We start from the raw sequence: 17,252 nt of genomic DNA, 5'->3' as shown, positions 1-17,252 counted from the left end.
TTTGCCTAAGTCACATTTTCTTTGACTTAGGCAACATAACATGGCCTAGGTCACACTCTTGACATAGGCCATTATACTACTTATTACACTATATATATATTTTTTTTTAAAGGATATAGGAGATTTTACCAGAGGTGGCCAGTGTCACGAAGAGCTGATTTAGGCAAAAATTACATATTTTAGGAAGGTGACACGAGCGAGCGAGCCAGCGAGAGAGAGACTACAGTAACATCATAGCAAATCAAATGAAATAAGCATTAAGTTTCTAACAAAAGTTTTAAATCTTTGTTTCAGTCATGCAGAGGGTAGAATGGAGATCTATTCTAGATGCTTAACCATGAACAGGACACTGATTCTGCTATGCTGCATCATCTGGATTTTCTCACTAACTGGTAAAACGTACAGCTTTGAGCACACTATTCCTTTTACCAAAAGCAGCATCGGTCTTTTTTGAATCAGGGCCCATTTGAAAATCTTGAAAGCGTTCACAGCTTTCAAGATTTATGGTCCGTCACGCGATGGTGTCGTGCCCCGAAGGACGGCAGAGAATAGCAGACCAACAAGCTCACAACGCGTCGTATCTGTGACGCGTTTGTGAGCTTGCAGGTCTGCTATTCTCGAGACTCTCTCCGTCTCGTGCCGAAGTATGGATCAGGATTAACTGTCAGTACAACGGAAGCACTGAAAATGCTGAGAGAATATGGTGAATCCCCTCCCCTGCACTAATATTTAGTCTTTGCAGATGTGTAAATAAATCCTACTGTAAATCAAATGAATCAGAGCGTACCGAGGTTGCTGCTTATCAGAAATGTTAATTCAAAACTATATTTGAAAGATATTTTAACACTTGGGGTGCCAGAGTTTTATTAAAAAAGTGTACGCTGAGTGCCTGGATTTTTAACCATTTTTGAACCTTTTTCAAGTAGTCACAAAATATTTCAATGATCACCGTCCTCACGGTGATCCCCTCATTACACACATAGAGGTCTCGTACAATCGGGGGGAAAAAATGTAAAACATTCGATAATCCGTTCCATAGTTGCAGCCAGTTGAAAATAGTCAAAAATACATTGTAAAAAAAAAAGTACACAGGAGCCGAGATACAGGCTTTTGAAGTCATAAGTTAAAGGAGAATTTTGGACTAAAGTTTTATTACCTTTTCTATGATGTTATGATATCTTAGGATGAATGGTACAGTAGAAAAATTTCATAACATAGTGACAGAACACTATGCAATCAAAACAAAAAAAAACAGAAGTCTCGCTAGACGAGATTGAAATCTCGAGATTGAAATCTCGTCTAGCGATTTTTTTTTGTTTGTTTTTTGGACAGTGTTCTGTCACTATGAACGTAAGATCTCTCACAAAAAAACAAAAAAAAAAACTATTAAAATATGTGATCTAACCTAAGGCCTATCCGCGCACCTTTTTAAGCTGTGGCGGGCCAGGGGTGGAGTTATGAAAATGTTCTACTGTACCATTCATCCTAAGATATCATAACATCATAGAAAAGGTAATAAAACTTTAGTCCAAAATTCTCCTTTAACCAGGAAGTGGATTAAAGTCTAAATCTTCGAAAAATCATATCTCCTGGTGCTGTGAAGGAGAAAAAAAAATAATAATTGAAAAGTTTTTTTTTCTTTTTCAAAAAACGTATATACATACGGTTTTGGCACTCGAAGTCAGTTTTTGAAAAGAAGTATATATACGGTTTTGGCACTCGAAGTCAGTTTTTGAAAAGAAGTATATATACGGTTTTGGCACCCAATGTGTTAAAATGTATTTTCGTGAAAGGAAATGATAATTACAGACTTGCTGACGCATTGGAAGATTGTAGAGGAGTTTTCTGCTTGAGAGACTACAGCCCAGTGCCCACCCATCTGACCACTTAACACAACAGCCAATCAGTGCGCTCTTAGAGCAAAGTACAAAAATGACCTCATGTTATGTGATCAGATTTCCATGAGAGTAGTATACTTTAAGTTCCTAGTTATCTGTATCAGTGGAAAAAAATAGGAAATCATTTGGATCTCGGACTGTAAGTGAGTCATCTATGACCCATCTATGGCGTATGATGACTCCAACTTTGGGCAATGTTTCCGCACAATCACTGCTCCATTGTTGTCCATTATAAAATTAAAGTTAAATATTTCAAAAAGTATAAAAAAAGAAGGAAAAACAGAAGAAACTAGAAAAAGTGCTCCTCGGAGCACAGGTCTCCGCCAGGTCAGGTGGGCTACTGTGGCCTCCTGGTGGCGCTATAATAGGCCAACGTGAAAAGGGTGCCATTTCTTCTTAGGCCTTGCACGACAATCGGACACTGACTGCATTCATGATTTGAGGCATTTTGTCAAAAACATCTGTTTTGCTGAATTAGACCTGTTGGTGGCGCTATAACAGGCCAATGTTAAAAGGGTGGCATTTGTTCCTCAACATAGTGTGAATGTGCGTGCAAAGTTTGAGCGCAATTGGACGGTGCGTTCATGATTTGCAGAATTTTGTTCAAAACAAGCCAATAATGCAAACTTTAGATGTCAATCTTAGCCAATCAGTATGGAGTATGAAAAATCAAACACATCCGTCGTGATCACATGACTATAGAGATCATGTGTACCGATTTGCGTGAAATTTGGATACAATTGGAAGGAGTAGTATAAAAAAATGTGTTTTACACAAGTCGGCCTCCTGGTGGCGCTATAAAAGGCAGATGTGAAAAATGCAGGGCAAAGGTTTTTCCTTGACCTATAGGGAGTGTGCATACAAAGTTTTACACAGATCGGTGCAATTATAGGTAAAAACACGAATCGGCCTGTTATAGCGCCACCATGAGGCTGATTTAAAAATGTTCAAATGGTAGTTCTTCCTCGGCCTAATGGGAATGTGCTTGCAAAATTTCTCGGAAAGTGCATGCTGTGTTCATGATTTGAGGCATTTTGTTCAAAACGGAGCACTCCTGCAAACTTTGGAAGACATTTTTAGCCAATCAGGATGGAATATGAGAAATCTGAAAGACCCGTTTCGTTTAATGACTGTAGAGATACTGTGTACCGATTTGTGGGATTTTTGGACAAAATCTGTAGGAGTACTGTCAAAAAATGTGTTTTGCACAAATCGGCCTCCTGGTGGCGCTATAACAGGCCCCTGTGAAAAATTTGGGGCAGAGGTTCTGCTCTGGTATCCAGGGACTGTGTGTGCACAGTTTGGCTGCGAGCAAGCCAACGGTGCCGGAGATTAGCTGTACACAGACAGATCGAATGACGGACGGACACACGGACACACGGACACACGGACGGACGGACAGGGGGTAAAACATACTCTCTCGCCATGCCTTTCGGCCTGGCGGAGACAAAAAGGATTGGTGGTGGTTCTTCTGTTGCATTCTGTTAGCACTGATCTGTCCAGTGGTTTGCAAGACCAACTCCGGACAGAAACACACACAGAACCTCATAGATAACTAAGCTTTTGCAGAGCCATTACTTTTGATATTAATGTTATGTTATTAAAATCTTAGTGTTTTATCAATGATTTGGTGCCCACTTGCAATACTCTCACAGCCCACAGGTTGGATTTAAGTCTGAGAGTGAACAAATGGAACCAAATAAATGAACCCTTATGGGTCCATTTGTTCACTCTACGAGTTAAATGAACACTAGGGATTTCCCCTACAAAATGGGGTCCCAGGCCTAATGAATATCAAAGTGGGGGTCCTTGAAATGAAAAGGTTTGAGAACCAAGTTTGGTTTATTCAATTTCCACTTTGCTCAGATGGGGACATCATCTCCCAGCTGGCTGGCAGCACGGTGACGCTGCCCTGTACCAACGAGTCACAGAGCAACCTCATCCAGCTCGAATGGAAGAAGAACGGGGAGACGCTGTTCACCTTTTCACCACGGAAGGGACAAATCCACGCCCATCCTCATCATGTTGCCAGGCTCAACATAAACATGAGCCTGAGTGCCGCCCACTTTTATCCACTGGTGTTAAAGAGAGCAGACGTCTCTGATTCAGGAAACTACACCTGTGAGGCAGCTAGCAGGACAGGACTCTGGGAGCAGCACTGGGAGCTGCTCATCACCACAGGTGAGCTGATTCCTCATGGGACATAACGACTGCAATGAACTGGCTTAAGCCATTCAATCCGGGAACGCATCTCTGTCGATTTCGATTTCTTTGGCTATTCAAAAATACCAGATCTACACGCTATGAAAATGTGTGCAAATATTTTAATATATATATTTGTACATTTGTAACTAAAATCTTTGCTTCTGGAGGTACCTGCAACAAAATATTTTGAGATGGGGGTGTAAAAAAAAACAAACTACGTTGCTATATCAGTGGTTCTCAAACTTTTTCATGTCAAGGACCCCCAAAATGATATGTATTTGGCCGCAGACCCCCATCTCAAATCATTTCGTTCCAGGGACCCCCCCAGAAGCAAAGATTAGTGTCACAAATGTCCCCTTTAAAAAAAAAATATATATATATATTCAAAGATTTGCACAGATTTTCACGATTTTTCAAAAATAGCGGATCTACAAGCTCCTAGCTATGAGCTTGTATATCTGCTATTTTTGAAAAGCCAAAGTATAAAATAATGGTTACAGCTAAATTCTAAAATGACACAGATGCGTTCCCGGATTGAATGGGTTAATAAAATCTACTTTTAAAAATAGGGCACAAACTGGTCAATCTGACCTCACTATCGATAAAAGTAATTACAGAGAGATAAACCACTGTGCATGTTACTACCTGCATAGTGTAAGTCAGCCATTCTCAACTGACGGGCCATGAGGATATTGCAAGTGGGCCCCCCAAATGAGTGCAGCTTTAACTGAAACAACTTAGTGTGGAAAATATATAAATAATAAAGCAGACATGACACAAGGCTCACTAGGCTACTACTTTGATTTATAAGTTCCAGAATAATAGACGTTGGTCAGACTCTTTCTGCTTCTTGTCAAAACTATGAATAACTATATAAGAACTATAGCCAAACCTGTTACATGATGCAAACGTATGCACAGGTATGCTCATAAATCAATGATTGCTTATGGATATTATAAGTCGACTCTTTTTGCAGATGACACGGTGAATGACACTGGTGTAAGTGCAATGAGAAACCCACTGGTGATGGCGGTAGTGGTGAAAGCTCTAGCAGTGTTGCTGATCATTGTGGTTTCCTGCTTCAGCCTATGAGCCCGGTAAGCCCCGCTCCAGCCGTGTGACAAAGGTGGGCCCAGTCACAACATCCCTCACAACACCCCCAGCTATCATCCATTAACTAAAGCTCACACCATTGTAATTGAATGTATACACACCGTGGTATCGCTTGCCAACCACAACTGATCTTAAAGCTGACAACGCATTGCATCACTTAAGAAAAGTCTTTACATCTCATTACTCTTTACCTCAAGAGCCCATCTTCGAAGTATGCAGAAAGAAACAAGAAACTAAGAATAGATTGCATTGTCAGGATAGAACCAAGATGCATTTACAATGCAAAAGAACGCCCATTAATCTCAATGTCTTCCCAGAGGATACAATCCACCTCCATTAACACAAAGGGTAAATATCAGAAGTAACCAACATGACAAGTATCACATTGTGCAGCTTTTTTAGTGTTGACCTGACCTCTTTTATTTAGTCATTATATGAATTATATTGCCCTTTCGTTCATCTTTCATGACACGTTAGACGTTACATTATTAAGCCATGTATTCTTCTTCTATCTGCTCTTTTTCAAGGTGCAGCAGAAGCACAGAGAAGACATGCAAAATGCCTCAAAAGTACTGAATCCACCATAGACCGTCTTTTTGTTGCCAAGTACGGTAACTGTCAACTGTATAGGGAAGAGGGATAGGGCTTTTGCATAATCGTCATAATCATTTCCATGTTGAAAAATGTTCATACATTTTCAAATGTTTAAAAAGAAAAATACTGGAAATAGCGGATCTACAAGCTTAATTTTTTTTTAAGCTGACAAAGTTTGTCATTTATTTCTATATTTAAGTTATTTGTCATATCTGCCCTGAGGATCTTTTATTTATGAAGCCAATCATTCATGTGATCCAATGTTCAATCCCCAAAACACAATTAATCGTCAAGTAAACTGTCATGATCGTAACGGCCCTAAAGAGGGACGTTGCTTGTTGGAGAAGGTAAAAGCTTACTCTAAGATTCATATTGCATTGTGAATAAATAGCAAAACCACAGTTTTGTTTGTTGTTGTTTGTTGTCAGACAATCCGACACTCGCCTATAGGTGCTATAGGCGAGCTACAGGTGTGAAGATGAGGGGGGTTTCTTCACACAACTATTTCTACCACTGATACTCCCTCTGTGTGTATGCCTTTTGACTGTTCACATTACAATTACAAAAACACCCAAACTCACTGAATTGAGTTGTGAGCATTAGCGTCAGTGTTGCCAGATTCTGCGAGAGAAACAAGCGGCCAGGTCTACGAAAACAGGCCCAAAAGCAGCTTCAACGCTGCATGATTTTCAAGTTTCACCAGTAGAAACCTATATACATTGACTATTTGAAAATAGCCGATCTGCAAGCTCACAACGCGTTGTGATGCAACGTGTTGTGAGCTTGTAGATTGGTGATTTTTTTTTTAAAATCCGTCTTTTAAACATTTTAACAACACAAATCTTGTATGGGGGACCCTGTCATCAAATATTTTCAGATGAGGGTCCACGGACAAATGCATATTAATTTGGGGGTCCTTTGAGAATCACTGGTTTAAATAACATTAGGATGGAAGTCCAAATAAGCAACTACACTTTAGAAACAAGCCCCAAAAAGAAACCAGCAACACGCAACTAGCAATAATTAGTAGCGACTTTACAGAAAAACAAGCCCAAAGTCGCTTATAATAAGCGGACTTGGCAACACTGATTGGTGTCACCAGCACCACCAGGCATCTGGTGCTTCAGCCCCAAATCTATTTGACAGGAAAACATCTATAATCATAGAGGTTCCTTTACCAAGTTCTGTACAGACTGAGGAGACATGACAATCCTGCTTCCGTTAGCCCCAGGCCAACAGAGCTGTAAGCCCTGGACTAATGGTGGCCTTTAGCAGGGCTAAACATAGTGTGAAAACGCCTCATGGTTTTATTTCTTAAAAGGGTGTTCATTTATTTTCCCCAGTCAAGGTGTCTGCAATTCAGCAGGGTTGAATTGCTTCGGCAATAAGCGCTTGGGGGGGCAACCCTGTATACCGGCCATAAATTAGATTTTTTTCTCAATACAGATGACACACTTTTAAAGGGAAACTTTGCCTTTGACGTTTCCTGTCAAGCAATTATTAGCTGTTAGGACTCAACTGACCGGTATATTGTGCATTGATTGATTGATTGAACACTTAATTAACAGTTTGCAAAAAAACACAGGAAGTACAGTTCTATACAAGGTCTGCTAAAAGGATTAAACCCAAGGTTAGGAAGCACTATGGCGTTTGTCCATTGGGGTCCTGTGTATTCATTCAATCCATTGAAACATTTAGTGACGCTCTTTTAGAGTATTATCAAAATATAGTGCTTAAACAAACCTTTTAATAAAAAACATTGTTTTAACCAAAAAATATCACTGACTCTACCTTTAAAAGAATGAAGGATTATAACTTTAAAACATTGCAGTGCTCATCAGTGAGGATGATTTAGGGACCCATTTAAATTAAGCCCACAAGTCATTTTAGACCAATTATTTTAATGATATCTTCTGGGACAGACTTATGTAGCCGATTAGTATGCATGCGCATATACCTACACACGGGCAAATAATGATGTAAAAGATACCTGGCTACACCCCTCCCCTCACACACACCAATGCTCTACAGTGTGACACTGTGACAGTGTGCATGTGCCCCCTAGTGGCTATAAAAAGAAGTGCAATGTGATTCAGCAGCTGTTTGCTATCCTGGAGGTTTCACATTCAGGGTTGGGAGAAAGAAATGACAGTTACTACTAGTAAGTAAGAATCCTTGGGAACCAATGGTTCCTGAGCCAATCCTCCTTGTGATGTACTTTATAAATGTAGACTCAAATAAAACATTGGTTCTCAAAGTGGGGTCCGTGGACCCCTAGGGGTCCTTGAGAGGGTTCCAGGGGCCGATCCCCAGCCAAAGTAGTTAATGTAGCGTCACATTATCATTTTAACCACTTTATCCATTTATACGTTGGCATTTCAAAAATAGCAGATCTACAAACTCACAGCGCATCACTTTGTGCCGCGCTGCGAGCTTGTACATCTGCTATTTTTGAAATCTTTTGAAAAATATTTAAAACTTTTTATTTCTTTAACATAAATTTCATTTTCTGGGGGTCCCTGGCACAAACCCTTTTCAGATGGGGGGGTACATATCAATTTGGGGGGTCCTTGGTCCTTGAAATAAAGGAATTAAAATGCGCCTTACTCTTCATGGTACCGCAGTCCTCGTCGTCCTCCTCATCAGAGTTGATGACCATGGTGCCGAGCTGGGACTGCATGGTCCCTGTGTCTTCATCGTGCTCTATCATGGTGCGGGCCGTCCCGCCCATTGAAGAGAGAGAGCGGACCGTCCCGGAGTCGCCCGTCCCCCCCGCTAACACCATGGTTCCCTGGTCAACCTCGTCCTCGTCCTGCAACACAGGAGAGAAGAAGGTTGCAGAGGGTCCCCCACAGCAAAATGTGTTTTTTTGATATGTGTGTTTTCTACTGCTACCATCTTTGCTTCGTTCCAGATACAAGCATGTAATGTGCGTGCATGGCAAAAGAACAGCAGGGAAATGACAGCAGTGTAGGCTTGAGTATTTCCAGTATCGTATGCCACTGTCAAAATGGCCCACCACATCAGTGTTTGTGTGATAGTTCTGAGTGCAGCATGTGTGTGTGAGCGTACTCACTGAGTTGTCGTCATCCTCTGCGTCCAGTTCTCTCTGTTCAGCCTCCTCCTGTTTCTTCAGCTTGATGTCCATGGCGTCCGTTATCAGAGCTCTGAGGATGGAGCTGGACTTGGCCGCCCGGATGAAGGGATGCTGTCAAACACAACAGAAAGAGAGGAGAAATGGCTGAGGCATGTGGCAATAAACACATGGACCCTGGCATCCCTATGTGTCATAATAGGAGAGCATTCGGCAAAAAAAAGCAGATCTACAAGCTCGCAATGTGACGAGGGCTGAGTACAACAGACCTCTGACTGCAGTCAACAAAGTACATTTCGGGGGTTTCATTGGTTAAAAGGAGTAGTTCACCCAACTCGCACGACTCAACAATTACTACAGTACCAACATTTGCGCATCAACTACAACTACCAACCAAATCTAACAACTACATTTCATTTCTGTTTGCAGAAACCTTGTATCTCCTATTTCAACTTTTCATTTTTTTTTGTAAATGAATACTCTATACTATACTAGTGTCACACAAAAGAAGCTACTTTTGAAATATATAATATTGTTTTAATATGAAAGTGGTTATGTGTGTGTGTGTGTGTGTGTGTGTGTGTGTGTGTTGTTTTTCTATTAATAAATATTGAACTAATGAAGAGTATTAACCAAAGCTTGTGACTAAATAATAACAGTACTGGATCCACTTTCTTTTACATTTCCTGAAAAGTAACAGATTCCGCCCGACAGTGACGATTTACAACTTGTTTTAATGTTACCTGCAGTAACTGTGTGGCGGTAGCTCTGTGTTCAGGTTTTAATGTTACCTGTAGTAACTGTGTGGCGGTAGCTCTGTGTTCAGGTTTTAATGTTACCTGTAGTAACTGTGTGGCGGTAGCTCTGTGTTCAGGGGTTTAATGTTACCTGTAGTAGCTGTGTGGCGGTAGCTCTGTGTTCAGGGTTTTTCACCAGACACTGGTGGACAAAGTCTCTGAAAGGTTCTGTCCAGAGGTCTGGGTTCCTGAACGTTGGAGGAGGATTGGTGGGGATCATGAAAATAGCCTGGAAGACAACACACACACACACACACACACAAAGATTGAGAATGGAAACGATTATGACGATTAACCCATTGAGACCTGAAGCCGATTCTACAAATGTCTTCTAAATCCCAACAGTTTTCTAAAGAAATATATGTTTCTATATCAGTGGTGCTCAAACTTTTTTATGTCAAGGACCCCCGAAATTATATGTATTTGGCCACGGACCCCCATCTCAAAATATTTAGTTCCAGGGACCCGCAGAAGTAAAGAATAGAGTTAAAAATGTTCGCTTCAAACAATATATTTTCAAAGATTCGCACACATTTTCACGATTTTTCAAAAATAGCAGATCTACAAGTTCATAGCGCGGCACTCGGTGCCGCGCTATGAACTTGTATATCTGCTATTTTCTAATAGCCTAAGTGTAAAATAATGCTTTTTAGCTCAAATCAAGAAGTGACACAGATGCGTTCCAGGTCTTGTGTGGTTAAGCAAATCAATTGCAATTATCTCAAATAATTGCCATCAGGCGATTATGTAATAATTGTGCCAGCCAGGCCTCACCCTCATTGGGTGTATGTCGGCGTACGGGGGTTTGCCCTCTGCCATCTCTATAGCCGTGATGCCCAGCGACCAGATGTCTGCCACACAGTTGTACCCGATCTCCTGGATGACCTCGGGAGCCATCCAGAAGGGCGTGCCGATCACAGTGTTCCGCTTGGCCATCGTGTCCTCATGGGGAGAAGAAAAAAGGAGATGGAGGGAATGACAGGAGGAAAGAAAGAACAAGCAATGTACCAAGAAAATAAACAGAAAGAAGGAAAGAGAGAAAGAAAGTCAAAAGATAAAGAAATCATTATTTCATCAAAGTTTTCCCAAATTTACAATTTCATCTAAGCATATACATTATATATACAGTATACTGTAGTAAATATAGTATATGACAATTAGGGGTGAAATGATTAATCAACTAATTGCTTAATAGATTGACCGACCATTCATTGAATTCATTTGAGCATTTTAGCATAATTATCTTAGTCATCATGCTAAAATGTCTCCATCTTAACTTGATAACATTTTGAATGCTCGTCTTTGTTCCACATGAAATGAAAAGGTATGTTTTTGACAGCTGGGTTTACGGTGAAGCTTTCCCTCTCCACTGAGAAAATTATATTTATTTATCTATTTATGTCATCTGTTATGATACCATACAGTATCGTCTCTGTCGGGTGGAAACCTCATATGTTGTTGCTTTCCATGATTTAAATAAAAAAATTGCAAAAGCAGCAGATCTACAAGCTCAACCGCGCCGCGTTTCGAGCTTGTGGATCTGCTACAATTGACACTTTTGACACTAGTATGATCAAGTCGGGTGTTAATTTACGTAAAAACACAAAAAGTTAAAATACGGAGATAAGTGGTTTCTGCCACAGCAACGATATCTAAGCATATTTTACACATACAAAGTAGAGAGGATAGTACTGTGTAGGTCTGGTGCTTACAGTGAGTTGTCCGGCGACTCCAAAGTCAGCCAGTTTGGCCTGTCCCTCCGCATTAAGCAGAATGTTTCCTGCCTTGATGTCTCTGTGGATCTTCCTCATGAAGTGCAGATACTCCAAACCCTTCAGGGTGTACTGCAGTATGCAGGCTATCTCTTCCTCTGTTAGCTACGACACACAACACACAATACCCTTATTGGTAACACTGTCTATGACGCCCATGTCTATACTGCATTATAAACATACTTATAATGCATTCACATCTGCTTATAACACTATACGAGTATAGTTATAAGCATGCATAATGCTTTATAACAAAAGCACATTATAAAGCATTGTTAAATACTTATTCTCTTGGCCAGGATCAAAGTGAATTATAATTCTCATAGTTGTAATGCATTATAATAATTGTATAATGTATTACAAATGGCATACAAATTATGCAAAAACAACACACAAAACATGTCTGCCTACACCTCCAGGAATGTTATTACTTTACTTTAGTCTCCATGCACATTCATACAGACCAAATCCCCCCATAACTAAAGCATTTATTTCTAAATATATGGAGCACTATGCAGTCATGGAGGATACAAGATTTTATGATCATTCAGCAATACAGTTATTGCAACAACAACAAATCAATTATAACTTTATGAACAGACTCGAATTGTCAAATAGTTGTCCAACGCAGCCCAAGAAGCTCTAGGCTGATGGAACTCCATATTACATACTACTGTCCTGTGTTTTTAGCAGATAGGCCTACATCAGAATAAATAAATAAAAATGTGTTGTTAATATCCCTAGTTGTTGCATCATATTTGAAGAGCTTTGAGCGTGAGTATCTTTTTATTCATCTTTTGCTGGTGCTACCCAATAAAACACCAGGAGGTGGAAGAACTCATATTCAAAGTTGAGCTGGCTGGTATACAGTAAATTCCTCTGTGTTAATTTAACTCAGAGAATATACAAACATAACCAAATGGACCCTTACCGGTCTGTAAGTCTGAGAGTGTACAAATGAACACTGTTCCATTTGTACACTCTCAGAGTTACAGACCGGTAGTGTACAAAGTGAGAGTGTACAAATGGAACGGTGTTCATTTGTACACTCTCAGAGTTAAAGGAATAATTGTACGTATAACGTATAACTTGTGTACAGATAAACACAAGGGAAGCAATAGAATACTACTTGGATGCAAAAACCTTGAGAGTCCTAGTGATGTACTGTGTGTGTGTGTGTGCGTTTGCGTGAACCTGTGTGTGTTATATTACCGTTTTGTTGCGTAGCCGGATGATGTCGGACACAGATCCTGCTCCACAGTACTCCATGACGATCCACAGGTCACTGTTCTTAAAGTAGCTGCCGTAGTACCGCACCACGTGGGGGCTGGATACAAGCACATACATACAGTAGAGACAACATTACCAAATGTGGAATGTCTCATTGGCGGTTTCTCTAGGAAATGGGGATCTAATCTGTAATCAACATGGTGTGTCTGTGTGTTGGTACATCCCTTGTGTCATTCAGGTCAAATTAATAATAATTTGTGCAGCCGAATATATAGAGACGCTTTGATTCTTCTAATTCTCCCACCTTCGACGTGAGCAAGTAGCCAATCTTGACACGCATCATTGATAGGAGCGTCATTGACGCTTTCCTTCTATCAGGCCAGGGCCTTCACTCTTGGTGGGACAGACTGGGGGGGGGGGGGGGGGGGTTGACGTATATCTGGTAGGTTCGGGGAGTGGAGTTGCATTAACTGCCGTCGATCAGCTGTCACACAGGTACAGTACATAGGCTAATAAAAGGGTCAGGGTAATTTTCTTCTACCCCAAATCATCTCATGGGCCGCATGCATTTGAACCCCAGGCCCCTGGCCAGTTTGACACCCTTGCGCTAAAAGAAAGGCCATTGTCAGTAGGGGCCATCCTCTGAGGAACGTGAATTTTATGGCAATCTGCCAATTGGATTTTGAGTGAAAAATGTGGTGGAACAGGCAGACCAACATAGCCGCCGTCCTCGCTAGCAGGACTGAAAAGTAATAACTGCACTTGTATTTAAAGTTTTACTTGGTGACATTGAGTTATCTATTTTTGGTTCATTGCATTGGGGTTTCTCCCCACATCATTCCTTTAGTCTGTGATTTAACCCATTCAAACCGGGAAACCATATTTTATACTTTGCTATTCAAAAATAGCAGATATACGAGCTCATAGCATACTATGAGCTCGTAGATCTGCAATACGTTTTTTTGCAAATCTTTGAATACGTATGTTTTTCAAAGCAATTTTTTTTACTAAAATCTATGCTTCTGGGGGTTCCCTGGAAAAAAATATTTTGCGGCCAAATACATATACATTTGGGGGTCCTTGACATGAAAAAAGTTAAGCACCAGTGATATTATAGTTTTTCCGAAAACGGTTTTAGAAGACATTTGTAGGATCGGCCTCAGGTCTTAATGGGTTAAACACCTCTGCTTCTTGAATAAAACAGAACTGAAGCTCCACATGGCCCACATTCCAGATTCATCTTTGGCACCAACATATGACGCAAAAGGGTGTCCTCAGTGTCAACATGTGGACACCAAAGCAGCACGATTATGACCATGAGAGCATGTTATGGAAGATAACATATTTTGCATATTTTATGTAAAGCCACAGTCAACAATACATCTCAATGAAGACTAAATAATTGAAGTGCGGTTGCCGTGTGGCCGTGGAGAAAAGAAATGGTGCACAAGTAGGGCTGGGCAATGAAGCGAAAACATATTGAAACCGATATTTAGAAAACTCATGTAGGTTAATCGAATAAACAAGAAGCTGTATTTTTAAGTATATAGTTATATATATACATTTAATTTTGTATATATCAACGAATAGACATGAAAAAATGTGAATCGATTTTTTATAATCGACTTTTAGTTTGATTAACCACTTAACCCTGAATTATGCTTCATTGTACAATGGTGGTGTACCAAAACATAGCGAAAATAGCCGATATACAAGCTCACAACGCATCGCGTTGTTAGCTTGTCACATCGTTCATTAATTGTAATCGAGGCAAAAGTTTGAAATAGTCCTGATATTGATTTGAAATCATATTGCCCTGCCCTGTTTTGAGCTGGGAAATCTACATATAAAGTGACTGAACGTTTAGATTTTCCATTTTATTGGGTTCTGTGTGATGATACAAAGAAAAATAAGTGTACCTGTTACACTGCTGCATGATGGAGATCTCTTTAATGATCTCCTGGAGGTCAGACTCCACTGGAACCTGTTTGATGGCCACAATCTCTCCAGTCTCCTTATAATGAGCCTTAAACACACTGCCATACGACCTGTACACACACACACACACACACACACACACACACACACACACACACACACACAGTTTCAATACAATGGCAACAATCTTTTCCATCTTATGACCCTTAAACACACTGCTATGTTTATAGCAGATAGGCACGCACACACACACACACACACACACACACACACACACACACACACACACACACACACACACACACACACACACACACACACACACACACACACACACACACACACACACACACACACACACACACACACACACACACACACACACACACACACACACACACACACACACACAAAGAGAAACACTGTCTCACTTAAGGGTCAGAGTGAGTCACACAGTGAGTAAGACCAGCGGTTGGAAGAGAATGATGACAGTGTCAGTCACACACACACACACACACACACACACACACAATCAGCCGTTCAGAAAAGGAAGTGAGTTGAGAAACAGGAAATGAAGAACCACTGTTTATGATGGTGGTGTACGGCCAGAGGGAGGGGCTTAATGAGAGAGAGAGAGGAAAAGAAAGCTATGGAGAATATGAGTTTGAGTACAATGAAAGTGTGTGTGTGTGTGTGTGTGTGTGTGTGTGTGTGTGTGTGTGTGTGTGTGTGTGTGTGTGTGTGTGTGTGTGTGTGTGTGTGTGTGTGTGTGTGTGTGTGTGTGTGTGTGTGCGTGTGTGTGACTCACCCTTCACCTAGCTTCTCCAGGACATCAAAGACTTCCTCTGGCTGCTTCGTCAGACTGTCCTCACTCAACTTCTTCAACTGCCTGAAGTCCCACACAGATAGACGGACAGACACGATGCACAGGAGGGACGGAGGGACAGATAGAGCAGGAGAGAGATGTGTGTGTGAGTGAAAGAGGGAAGAAGAGAGGAGAGTCAGGAGGGGGAAATAATGTAGACAAGGTAAGGATGGGATTAGATCAGTGGTAGGGCTGTCATGATCATGACATTTTACTTGACAACTAATGGTATTCACACAAATAATTGTGATTAATGAACATATAATCGAAAATACATTTCTGGTTGGCTTTTAGGCGTTGTAAACAAAGATGCCATAGGGCAGATATGACAAATAACTTAAATATACAAACATATTTAATAACTTTATACGTTTCAAAGAATAAATAGTGGAACTAGCTGATCTGCAAGCTTACAACGCGTTAATTGCGACGCTTACAAAGCTGTTATTTAAGCTGTTATTGCACTGTACATTTCTCTGTTAGTTCTAATTGTACCCTTTCTGTACTCTTGGGATGTACTGCACATTCTCTAGCCTAACTTTCATGTAGGAACTTCTTTTTAATAATAAACGGACAAAAATAGCTTCAAACACCAGAGCAACTGCTACCAAGCCATGCCTAGAACAGCAGCAGACTGTCAAGATATGAGACATCAGGTGAGACTAGACTCAACTTGCTCTTCTTTTTCTAACTAAACATTTCTACATAAAATATGTGCCCAATAGGGTACTGATACTTGTCAATGGTAGAAAATGACATGACTGGGATGCTCAGAACTAAAGGTAGGCCATGTTTTATTTGGTGTCCTTGCTGCCCTGGCATTTGGCCTATCGGCCGTGACAACAGCAAAGGCCAAGGGACCTTGGTGTGGTATACCATCCATCTACTTATTTTTTCACGTATTGCATATACTCACTTCTAGTGTGCGCAGCAATCAGTTTGGTTGTCACAAATATACATTTTCAATGTTCAATTCAATCTGTTTCAGTACTCATTTGCCACAATATCGATACCGGCCACGTTCTACTATGACTGTTCTCGTCTCTGTCTAATGTCTAAAGTCAAGAACGAAATCTGCATCTTTCTCACTTTGCTGCGACACCCAGGATGCCCCCCCCCCCCACACACACACACACACACACACACAGTTCTCCACACTCAACTTGTCTCATTTGCTCCACTTAAAAAACACGTAGCTGTCACAGTGTGTCTTTATTTGTGGGGGTTGACTTGCTAAAGATGACAGGTGCGCAGAGCCTCTGTGAAGTGTGAACAGTTTTTGAGCGACAAATATGAGGCGCTCTAGACTAAAATCAAATGATTGCATTTCCTCTTTCTATCTCTCCCTAATGTGTCACACGTGTGGCTAATTAACAAATTAAAACAAAAGACCTGCAAGCCAATTGAGTGACAGTAACAGACAGTGACAATGACAGTGACAACCAAGGTATTGCTTCAAAGTTGTTTTTTTATAATTACAGAAGGCAGAGCACATGAAAGTTGAAGCTAATCCGGCAATCACACGTGAATAGAGGCAAATATAAAACAGTCAATAAAGTAATGATGTTGAAGTGGCAGAATTATGCTTGGTTGAACATTCAAAACAATACATTGCTTTGGTTAAAAAAACTAAATAAAAATCCCACTGTCCCTTCAGTGTGGGATTTATGAAGCAAAGATTAGCTGCAACACAAGTCAAGTGACTTTGCAAACACTGCTGGCACAGGCCCATACGTTACTAAACTA

General features: G+C 40.7%; 2 protein-coding genes across 4 annotated transcripts in view; one reads left to right on the top strand and one right to left on the bottom strand.

Moving 5' to 3' along the window:
- Window positions 1-5,809, top strand: part of LOC311048969 (uncharacterized protein) — a 6,188-nt gene extending 379 nt beyond the window's left edge. The window contains exons 2-6 of one of the 2 annotated variants that reach the window (XR_014601144.1): window positions 295-392; window positions 3,765-4,079; window positions 5,080-5,229; window positions 5,534-5,564; window positions 5,750-5,809. Coding sequence is in view for 1 of the 2 variants with exons in the window: in XM_084062366.1 (XP_083918492.1) it covers window positions 311-392; window positions 3,765-4,079; window positions 5,080-5,195 (513 nt within the window). In the remaining variant the exon portion in view is untranslated. Of the gene's footprint in view, window positions 1-294; window positions 393-3,764; window positions 4,080-5,079; window positions 5,230-5,533; window positions 5,565-5,743 lie in introns of both variants that reach the window. The other variant, XM_084062366.1, reaches the window with a different exon arrangement.
- The window catches only part of LOC311048968 (serine/threonine-protein kinase 4-like), a 45,972-nt gene that overhangs the window by 24,863 nt on the left and 3,857 nt on the right, over window positions 1-17,252 (bottom strand). For both annotated transcript variants that reach the window (XM_084062364.1, XM_084062365.1), the window contains exons 3-10: window positions 15,450-15,530; window positions 14,623-14,751; window positions 12,686-12,800; window positions 11,414-11,578; window positions 10,476-10,643; window positions 9,793-9,930; window positions 8,887-9,018; window positions 8,418-8,622 (exon numbers count right to left, since the gene is read on the bottom strand). In XM_084062364.1, coding sequence (XP_083918490.1) covers window positions 8,418-8,622; window positions 8,887-9,018; window positions 9,793-9,930; window positions 10,476-10,643; window positions 11,414-11,578; window positions 12,686-12,800; window positions 14,623-14,751; window positions 15,450-15,530 — 1,133 coding nt within the window. The remainder of the gene's footprint in view (window positions 1-8,417; window positions 8,623-8,886; window positions 9,019-9,792; window positions 9,931-10,475; window positions 10,644-11,413; window positions 11,579-12,685; window positions 12,801-14,622; window positions 14,752-15,449; window positions 15,531-17,252) is intronic.

This window comes from Gymnoscopelus microlampas, assembly GCF_963454915.1.
Source record: "Gymnoscopelus microlampas genome assembly, chromosome: 7".
NCBI lineage: Eukaryota > Metazoa > Chordata > Actinopteri > Myctophiformes > Myctophidae > Gymnoscopelus > Gymnoscopelus microlampas.
Note: the sequence above shows the minus strand (reverse complement) of the source record. Positions and strands in the feature narration are given on the sequence as shown.